The sequence below is a fragment of the Oncorhynchus masou genome, chromosome 27 (assembly GCF_036934945.1).
Source record: "Oncorhynchus masou masou isolate Uvic2021 chromosome 27, UVic_Omas_1.1, whole genome shotgun sequence".
Lineage (NCBI taxonomy): Eukaryota > Metazoa > Chordata > Actinopteri > Salmoniformes > Salmonidae > Oncorhynchus > Oncorhynchus masou.
This window is the reverse complement of record NC_088238.1, coordinates 54,379,912-54,390,990: the sequence shown is the minus strand read 5'-3', so window position 1 is coordinate 54,390,990 and position 11,079 is coordinate 54,379,912. Positions and strand designations below refer to the sequence as shown.

Below are 11,079 nucleotides of genomic sequence, written 5' to 3'. Positions count from 1 at the left end.
TGCAGCAGGTGCTTGACACACTCAACGTGGTCACCCTGAGACGACATGTGGAGAGGAGACAGACCGTTCTACAGAGAGAGAGAGAAGATTGTCAGAGAGAGAGAGAATGAATGAATGAATGAATGAATGAATGAATGAATGAATGAGTGTGTGTGTGAGTGTGAGTGTGAGTGTGTGTGTGTGTGTGTGTGTGTACCTTGGTCCTGGCCAGCAAAGGTGCTCCTCTCTCCAGCAGTAGCTCCACTGCTGGGTCATGTCCACTCCTGGCTGCACAGTGTAGAGGTGTGAGGCCGTCCTGTAGAAAACACACACACAGATCTATATGGGTCATACATTCAGTAACAGTGGTGGCTGCTGAGGGGAGGACGGCTCATAATAATGGCTGAAACAGAGCGAATGGAACGGCATCAAACCATGTTTGATGAATTTAATACCATTCATTCCATCTATTCCACTCCAGCTATTACCACAAGCCCATCCTCCCCAATTAAGGTGACAAGCACGCGCGCGCACACACACACACACACACACACACACACACACACACACACACACACACACACACACACACACACACACACACACACACACACACACACACACACACACACACACACACACACACACACACACACACACACACACACACACACAGCTCAAGGTCACCAGTGGTAGTATATTTTATTTATTTATTATTGAACCTTTATTTAAGCAAGTCAGTTAAGAACACATTTTTATTTTCAATGACGGCCCGCAAACAGTGGGTTAACTGCCTTGTTCAGGGGCAGAACGACAGATTTTTACTTTGTCAGCTCGGGGATTCAATCTTGCAAACTTTCGGTTACTAGTCCAACACTCTAACCACTAGGTTACCTGCCGCCCTAGGTAGCCTAGTAACCACTAGGGGTTGGTTCCATTCCTTGGTGAATACACTGCAGACTGAAGCTCATTGATCCACAGCGGACTTACATTACTCACGTCCCTTGAGTATCTTGGTAGATGTCTATCAGCGGTGGACCAAAGGCTTAGTTAAATACATTACCATGTGAAACCGTGAAGATCCAACAGGCAGAACGAACACAGTATCTATCCCCTGTATCCCTCAAATCAGCTGTGTAACAAAACACGAGGACGGACCTGCTGTTAGATGAGGGTTTAGTTGTTGTTGTTGTTGTGGAGGTTGTTTACAAGTAAACACGCACAGGCTTTATTCTATTATCCAATCTGCCAGCAGTACAGAGGTTTTCCTGATTAAACTGTTATCGCAGAATATTATAGTGGAGTTATGATGGTGATTAAACAGATTGTTGTAGTAGAATATTATAGTGGAGAATATGATAACTGATACCCTGTCCCACACTGATCCATCTGTTGCAATTACACAGCTGTGCTATAGCCTCGGATTCGTCCCAAATGGCACCCTATTCCCTATACAGTTGCACTACTTTTAAGCAGAACCATATGGATCCTGGTCAAAAGTAGTGCACTTTATAGGGAATAGGGTGCCATTGGTTCCTGGTCTATAGTTGTGCACCATATAGGGAATAGGGTACTCTATACCAACATGATGATATTATGTTCGTTCTAATCACATAATCCCCCCTTGGGTTGTGCCGAGATCTTGTGGGCTATACTCGGCCTTGTCTTGGCCATGCTTCTACACCTGCATTGCTTGCTGTTTGGGGTTTTAGGTTGGGTTTCTGTACAGCACTTTGAGATATCAGCGAATGTACGAAGGGCTATATAAATACATTTGATTTGTCTCAGGATTGTAAGTTGGTGGTTGAAGATATCCCTCTAGTGGTGTGGGGGCTGTGGCAAAGTGGGTGGGGTTATATCCTGCCTGTTTGGCCATGTCCCGGGGTATCGTTAGACGGGGCCACAGTGTCTCCCAACCCCTCCTGTCTAAGCATCCAGTATTTATGCTTCAGTAGTTTGTGTCGGGGGGCTAGGGTTAGTCTGTTATATCTGGAGTATAGCTCCTGTCTTATCCGGTGTCCTGTGTGAATGTAAGTATGCTCTCTCTAATTCTCTCTCTCTTTTTCTCTCTTCCTCTCTTTCTTTCTCTCTCTCGGAGGACCTGAGCCCTAGGATCATGCCTCAAGACTATCTGGCATGATGACTCCTTGCTGTCCCCAGTCCACCTGGCCGTGCTGCTGCTCCAGTTTCAACTGTTCTGCCAGCGGCTATGGAACCCTGACCTGTTCACCGGACGTGCTACCTGTCCCAGACCTGCTGTTTTCAACTCTCTAGAGACAACAGGAGCGGTAGAGATACTCTGAATGATCGGCTATGAAAAGACAACTGACAGTTACTCCAGGGGTGCTGACCTGTTGCACCCTCGACAACCACTGGGATTATTATTATTTGACCCTGCTGGTCATCTATGAACATTTGAACATCTTGGCCATGTTCTGTTATCGCCACCGCTCATAGCCTGGTTCCTCTCTAGGTTTCTTCCGAGGTTCCGGCCTTTCTAGGGAGTTTCTCCTAGCCACTGTGCCTGCATTGCCTGCTGTTTGGAGTTTTAGGCTGGGTTTCTGTACAGCACTTTGTGACATCAGCTGATGTAAGAAGGGCTTTATAAATACATGTGATTGATTGATTGAAACCACCTATGATATCATATCAACGTTATGTATCATTATGTAAGATAATATACTATCCATCCATATATCAAGGGCCCAAATGGGTGCTGTAATGCACCGACCGGAAGAACACTGCTGTTATCTGACGTTAATTGGACGTTATAGTGACGTTAGGATACAATCGCATTATCTTTCTATGCAATATTTACATTAACTCTGGACAAATATATCCTCCAAACACCGGCTTAAGCTGGAAAGACTGCAAACTAGTTGCAATTCATTTCATTTGACCTTTTTTAAATTGACACTTCTTTGTATATATCCATTAATTGATGCCAGCTGATTCATGATTTCAACAGGCTGAGAAACGCTGCCTGTCTGTCTAACATGGTCCAAGCACACCGAGACAGTCGAGGGCACGACAAAACCTATCCCCCCTCAGGAGACTGAAAAGATTTGGCATGGGTCCTCAGATCCTCAAAATGTTTTACAGCTGCACCATCGAGAGCATCACTGACTGGTATGGCAACTGCTCGGCCTCCGACCGCAAGGCACTACAGAGGGTAGTGCGTACGGCCCAGTACATCACCAGGACCAAGGTTCCTGCCATCCAGGACCTCTATACCAGGCAGTGTCAGAGGAAGGCCCTAAACATTGTGAAAGATTCCAGCCACCCAAGTCATAGACTGTTCTCTCTGCTACCGCACGGCAAGGGATACCAGTGCAACCAAAGTCTAGGTCCAAGAGGCTTCTAAACAGCTTCTTCCCGCAAGCCATAAGATTCATGAACATCTAATCAAATGGCTACCCAGACTATTTGCATTGCCCCCCCCCCCTTCTACGCTGCTGCTACTCTCTGTTATTATCTATGCATGGTCACTTTAATAACTTTAATAAAAATTACCTCAATTACCTCTACACCGGTGCCCCAGCACATTGACTCTGTACCGGTACCCCTTGTATATAGCACAGCTATTGTTATTTACTGCTGCTCTTTAATTATTTGTTATTCTTACCTCTTACTTTTTTTATAGGTATTTTTTAAACTGCTTGTTGGTTAAGGGCTAGTAAGTAATACTTTCAAGGTAAAGTCGACACCTGTTGTATTCGGTACATTTAAACCTGTATGCTCTCGTTGTCTGGCCCTCGCTTCATACTCGTCGCCAAACCCACTGGCTACATGTCATCTACAAGACCCTGCTAGGTAAAGTCCCCCCTTATCTCAGCTCGCTGGCCACCATAGCAGCAGCCACCTGTAGCACGCGCTCCAGCAGGTATATCTCTCTGGTCACCCCCAAAACCAATTCTTCCTTTGGCCGCCTCTCCTTCCAGTTCTCTGCTGCCAATGACTGGAACGAACTACAAAAATCTCTGAAACTGGAAACACTTACTGTATCTCCCTCACTAGCTTTAAGCACCAGCTGTCAGAGCAGCTCACAGATTACTGCACCTGTACATAGCCACTCTATAATTTAGCCCAAACAACTACCTCTCCCCCTACTGTATTTAGTTATTTATTTTTGCTCCTTTGCACCCCATTATTTGTATCTCTACTTTGCACATTCTTCCACTGCAAATCTACCATTCCAGTGTTTTACTTGCTATATTGTATTTACTTCGCCACCATGGCCTTTTTTGCCTTTACCTCCCTTATCTCACCTCATTTGCTCACATTGTATATAGACTTATTTTTATAATGTATTATTGACTGTATGTTTGTTTTACTCCATGTGTAACTCTGTGTTGTTGTATGTGTCAAACTGCTTTGCTTTATCTTGGCTAGGTCACAATTGTAAATGAGAACTTGTTCTCAACTTGCCTACCTGGTTAAATAAAGGTGAAATAAATAAATAAATGAAATAAAATGTGATTTGATTTGTCTGGCTAGTCCCGACTCCCAACACGTTCATTACTATGGGACAGCTGGAGATCTAATTTGAATATTGAAACCATGTTGGAAATGTCAGAGAGACAAACAACAAGGTTTATACAAATCTCCACTGTTGAAAACTAAATGTTATTCTAAAAGAAATGTGAGATAATGTCTAGATGCTTTTTTATAAATTGCCTGGCTAGGTTGATGAGACAGTGGATTGCGGAGTGTTAGGAATTTTATGAATAATGGCTAAACAATATTTACATTTTAAATAGAACTACAGTGCCTTGCGAAAGTATTCGGCCCCCTTGAACTTTGCGACCTTTTGCCACATTTCAGGCTTCAAACATAAAGATATAAAACTGTATTTTTTTGTGAAGAATCAACAACAAGTGGGACACAATCATGAAGTGGAACGACATTTATTGGATATTTCAAACTTTTTTAACAAATCAAAAACTGAAAAATTGGGCGTGCAAAATTATTCAGCCCCCTTAAGTTAATACTTTATAGCGCCACCTTTTGCTGCAATTACAGCTGTAAGTCGCTTGGGGTATGTCTCTATCAGTTTTGCACATCGAGAGACTGACATTTTTTCCCATTCCTCCTTGCAAAACAGCTGGAGCTCAGTGAGGTTGGATGGAGAGCACTTGTGAACAGCAGTTTTCAGTTCTTTCCACAGATTCTCGATTGGATTCAGGTCTGGACTTTGACTTGGCCATTCTAACACCTGGATATGTTTATTTTTGAACAATGCCATTGGAGATTTTGCTTTATGTTTTGGATCATTGTCTTGTTGGAAGACAAATCTCCGTCCCAGTCTCAGGTCTTTTGCAGACTCCATCAGGTTTTCTTCCAGAATGGTCCTGTATTTGGCTCCATCCATCTTCCCATCAATTTTAACCATCTTCCCTGTCCCTGCTGAAGAAAAGCAGGCCCAAACCATGATGCTGCCACCACCATGTTTGACAGTGGGTATGGTGTGTTCAGGGTGATGAGCTGTGTTGCTTTTACGCCAAACATAACGTTTTGCATTGTTGCCAAAAAGTTACATTTTGGTTTCATCTGACCAGAGCACCTTCTTCCACATGTTTGGTGTGTCTCCCAGGTGGCATGTGGCAAACTTTAAACGACACTTTTTATGGATATCTTTAAGAAATGGCTTTCTTCTTGCCACTTTCTTCTTGCCACTCTTCCATAAAGGCCATAAAGGCCTCTTGGCTGCATCTCTGACCAGTCTTCTCCTTGTATGAGCTGAAAGTTTAGAGGGACGGCCAGGTCTTGGTAGATTTGCAGTGGTCTGATATGCCTTCCATTTCAATATTATCGCTTGCACAGTGCTCCTTGGGATGATTAAAGCTTGGAAAATCTTTTTGTATCCAAATCCGGCTTTAAACTTCTTCACAACAGTATCTCGGACCTGCCTGGTGTGTTCCATGTTCTTCACGATGCTCTCTGCGCTTTTAACGGACCTCTGAGACTATCACGGTGCAGGTGCATTTATACGGAGATTGATTACACACAGGTGGATTGTATTTATCATCATTAGTCATTTAGGTCAACATTGGATCATTCAGAGATCCTCACTGAACTTCTGGAGAGAGTTTGCTGCACTGAAAGTAAAGGGGCTGAATAATTTTGCACGCCCAATTTTTCAGTTTTTGATTTGTTAAAAAAGTTTGAAATATCCAATAAATGTCGTTCCACTTCATGATTGTGTCCCACTTGTTGTTGATTCTTCACAAAAAATACAGTTTTATATCTTTATGTTTGAAGCCTGAAATGTGGCAAAAGGTCGCAAAGTTCAAGGGGGCCGAATACTTTCGCAAGGCACTGTATAACTAATTAAACTACTATGTTTTATTATATCTGATTTATAAATACCATTCCAGCTAGGTTGGGGAGGAAATGGATTGTGGGTTTTAAGTAAGCAGAAAGGATCGTTAACCTATGGTTGAACCGACTCAACTTAGTCTGGGATATTTAGATAAGGCAGCGAGTGTTTTCCTGGGTTTTCCATTATCTGGAGCTGTCTTCTAAATAGTGATGGATGAAGGTGAAGATTCCAGAAGTGAATCTTGATAAGTGTGTGTCTGGAGTGAGCGAGCGAGGGGGTTGGAATAAACTTTTGAACCTGTTTTGTCCTGGTCGATAGGAGGAAGGACATTTTATAACCTATGACGTCATATTTTGTATATAAACTGTGGTTCGTGGTTTTATGGCAGCACGCTCCGAGAATAAATACTATTATCTGATTTTGATAAGACTGGTCTCTGTCTATTTTATGCAAATATGAATCTTACAAATTCTTATAAAATAGACTGAATGATTTAATTAATGTACACATGTAGGAATTATGAAATTCCTATGACAGGAGTCAGATGGAACAGAGTAAATAGGCATTTAAACGTCATAGATTTAGCCAGTGGTAACTTGCGGAATAGACACCAACTGAAATGAGTTTTAACCAATCAGCATTCAGGACTAGACCCACCCGTTGTATAATAGGATTCAATACTTTGGTAATAGACACAAATATCAATCACATAATTTTAAAAAGGACGTTTTCTGACACGAAATATGGATTGATTGATGGAGGTATAGTGATGGAGTGATTTGAGAGAGGAGGGAGAGTGGTTTTTGCCCTAAATTAATTCAGTAAGCTGACTGAGCAGCAAAACGGCCAAGGACACAGGAATAACAGCGGGTCAAAATGGAGGGCGTTAGGCTCAACAAGTTATTCTCTAGTGGGCTAGCTGTAAATACATTGATCTGCAGCTCTCACTCACACACACACACATCCAGCAGCTATGCAGTACACCAACATACTCACTGACCCTCTCTCATACTGATCAATACATACCACATACAGTCCACACTCACTGACCCTCTCTCATACTGATCAATACATGCCACATACAGTCCACACTCACTGACCCTCTCTCATACTGATCAATACATGCCACATACAGTCCACACTCACTGACCCTCTCTCATACTGATCAATACATGTCACATACAGTCCACACTCACTGACCCTCTCTCATACTGATCAATACATACCACATACAGTCCACACTCACTGACCCTCTCTCATACTGATCAATACATGCCACATACAGTCCACACTCACTGATCTCCAGTAAACACTGTTGTCTGTTGTTATTACAGGCTGTAATGAAGTCCAAGAATAGAACGTGTTGTTCCATTGGAGTGTGGTGTTTAAAACGAGCAAAGGACAAGGACAAGGTTGCCCTGTGTGTGTGTGTGTGTGTGTGTGTGTGTGTGTGTGTGTGTGTGTGTGTGTGTGTGTGTGTGTGTGTGTGTGTGTGTGTGCGTGAGTGCGTGCGTGCGTGCGTGTGCATGCGTGTGTGTGTGTGTGGACTTACCCTAGTCTTAGCGTCGATCTGAGACCCCCTGTCCAGTAGGAGGCGTACCATGTTAGTGTTACCACGCTTGGAGGCCACGTGGAGGGGAGTGATCCCATTCTGAAACACATAGAACACAATGGAAGACACATTCAAATCGAAATAAACAAATTAACTAATGGTAACGGTGACTGACCCCATTCCGTACAAATTTGCGCAACCATGGCATTCAAACGAGGCTGCAATGAAAACTAATGTAGCGACTGTAGCGACAGTGCTGGCATCAAAATCTGGGGCGTGAACTACATTTCTATTCAAGCATTGATTGACATGGTAATGGCCCGATAGTATTGGAGAAAAGTTTTTAAAAACGGACCCCCCCCTCTAAAAACACTTACTTTTCTTAATCTTTCATTTTAATTGTATTTTTATTTTTTCAAATGTACTATTATATTTTTTGACTTTTTATTTTTATTTTTTTACGCCTGTCACATCTGTGAATGTGGAATGTGTTTTGTTGGTTGATTGAAAAACAAGAAAACTTAATAAAACTTTAAATTGAAAAAAAAACGGACCCCTCTGGCGCTGTACATTAAATTGTGACGTGTCATGACGTTACGTAGAGAATTCATTATGCAACTCATTCTGTGTCGTACAGCCTCTTTCCACCAGGTGTGGCGCTTCTCTTGCAGATTAAAAACAAGAAAAGGACAGGGTCAGGGTTAAAGGGGATACCTGGTCAGTTGTACAACTGAATGCATTCATTTTTTGCGTCATCACTGCAAGATTTCATGACTCTCAAAAGCCTCGACAGCCGCTGTTTACTTCTGAAGATCATTTTAGAGCCGCCCTCAAAACCCCATTCAAGTTCCACACAAACCTTCAAACAGGTATGTAATGACACATTATATAAACTCTTTATAGTGTTTTATTTACATTTTAGAGGTGATAAGTTGGACAGATCGGGTGAAAAAAAGCTGTTTCCCAACTAGACATATCTCCCCCTTTCACTATCACGCACTAGGTTTTGCTTCTCCACCCGCCATTTTTAAAAAGACCCGAAGGAGCTCATTGCTTTCTTCAATCATGCAGAGACGGGCAGCATGAAGGTCTCATCATTGATTTTGCTGGAAAGGGAGAAATTGTGCTTTACAATGTTACTCATATTCCAGTTGACCTGGAAGTATTACGTTTTTTGGGTGCTAAAATAAGGTCAATTGTACGGAACAGCGCTATGTAAAAAAGTGCGTTAGTTACCGTTATATAATCACAATACTACTGTATACAATTGATGTTGTCACAAGGCCAGAACACAGTTTCTATTATGTTTAATGTTATCTAATATGCCTCAATGTATTTCCCTGCTGGGACAATAAAGTTTTAATTGAATTGAATTGCTGACAATGGCTTCCTGTTCATTCATCCTCTTAGGATGTGTTCTGTTGTCTTGGCGTCCGACAGTGTCTGTGAAATCCTGACCATGTGAAAGCTGATCGCCTGGCCCAAAGCACTGCGGGACACACAGCTTGTGAGGATGACTGTGACTAAAAACACCTGAGAAAGTGTGACATAGCAGAAATGACAGGGGTTTTGAGTGTTACGTTTCTGCAAATGAAAGGATTCTCTCACACACACACACACACACACACACACACACACACACACACACACACACACACACACACACACACACACACACACACACACACACACACACACACACACACACACACACACACACACACACACACACACAGTCTGAGAGTTAAGAAGAGTACTGCTTGAGTCTGTGACCTTAAAGTAACCTTTCAGCTTGAACAGAACACTGTCCCTGCCTCTGCCTTTGAGTCTCATCTCCTAAAAAAGATAGGCTTTCTCCCATTCTCCTGGTTCCTCTCGTCTGTCTGAGTGGTTGTACAGTACAGTACAGTACGTCTTCCCTTGAGTGACGGATGGAGAAACATTGACGTGATGATTCAGAGAAATGGGGAAGTGCTCAGGCGGATGGTGTCATTGTCCTAGAAAGCATATAATTAGCAGACTGTGGGTTCCTAAAGAGCAATACACTCTACTCGCTCAGAGTGTGTGTGTACGTGTTTTAAAGTCTCCTGTTGTTTATGGCTCTTGGACTCTGTGCAGGGTTGGCACAGTGTGTGGGCAGCCCTTCCTATTACCTACAAACTGTGCAATAGTCCCAGTAAAGGTCTATATTAATGGTGCCCAGGACCTTGTGGCATAATGGAGGCACAGCTGACTCCAGATCAGAAGGTAGAGGTAATGGTGCCTAAGACTTTGTGGCACAACGGTAGCACAGCTGACTCCAGATCAGAAGGTAGAGGTAATGCTGCCTAAGACTTTGTGGCACAACGGTAGCACAGCTGACTCCAGATCAGAAGGTAGAGGTAATGCTGCCTAAGACTTTGTGGCACAACGGTAGCACAGCTGACTCCAGATCAGAAGGTAGAGGTAATGCTGCCTAAGACTTTGTGGCACAATGGTAGCACAGCTCTGACTCCAGATCAGAAGGTAGAGGTAATGGTACACTACTCACCCTGGCTGTGAAGTCCACAGCCGCCCCACGGTTCAGTAGTAATGTGGACACGTTCACGTTTCCATAGTGGGCAGCGATATGCAGTGGCGTGAATCCACTCTGTAACACAGGGGGGCGGACACAGAGAGCGGGAGGGAGAGAGAGAGATAGAGTGGGTTAGATAGTAGCCTCATTCATGACCCCAAAATCTGACCCTTCACCCTTGACCTCCACCATCCCAGCATGCAGCAGTCGCATCACGTCAACAAAAAGAAAGAAACAAAAGGAAATGAACAGTCAAAATATTTTTTTAAATTAAGAGGGAGGAAACCAAAGAGAGGAAGGGAAGGAAAGAAATCTGAAAATTCAGTTTCAGAAAATCATGATTCGATTACGAACGTACACACAAATTCTGTAGTGTACGCATACACACAAACACAAACTCAGAAAGATCTCCACCATGCAACTGGTGATCCTACAGTCTGAACAAAATAGAAACAATAATGTCTACATTTAAATAAATAATTAATAAATATTAATAATTAATAAATGAAGGAAATAAATAAAAACCAAATACAAAAAAAACTGATACAGTATTAGTTAAGCACACATTTACAGGACAGAGAAGGACATTTAAAATAAAATAAAAAACATGACTGTATATTTTATCAACACCAAAGTGCACTATGTCATTGTACTGCATATTGTCATGTTGGG

The 11,079-nt window shown here is 42.6% G+C and overlaps 1 protein-coding gene across 1 annotated transcript in view; it reads right to left on the bottom strand.

Annotated features, from left to right (window-relative positions):
• The window catches only part of LOC135516424 (ankyrin-2-like), a 152,212-nt gene that overhangs the window by 77,675 nt on the left and 63,458 nt on the right, over nucleotides 1–11,079 (bottom strand). The window contains exons 9-12 of the mRNA XM_064940725.1: nucleotides 10,384–10,482; nucleotides 7,854–7,952; nucleotides 197–295; nucleotides 1–68 (exon numbers count right to left, since the gene is read on the bottom strand). The exon at nucleotides 1–68 is cut by the window's left edge and continues 130 nt beyond it. Of these exons, the coding sequence (XP_064796797.1) occupies nucleotides 1–68; nucleotides 197–295; nucleotides 7,854–7,952; nucleotides 10,384–10,482 (365 nt within the window). The remainder of the gene's footprint in view (nucleotides 69–196; nucleotides 296–7,853; nucleotides 7,953–10,383; nucleotides 10,483–11,079) is intronic.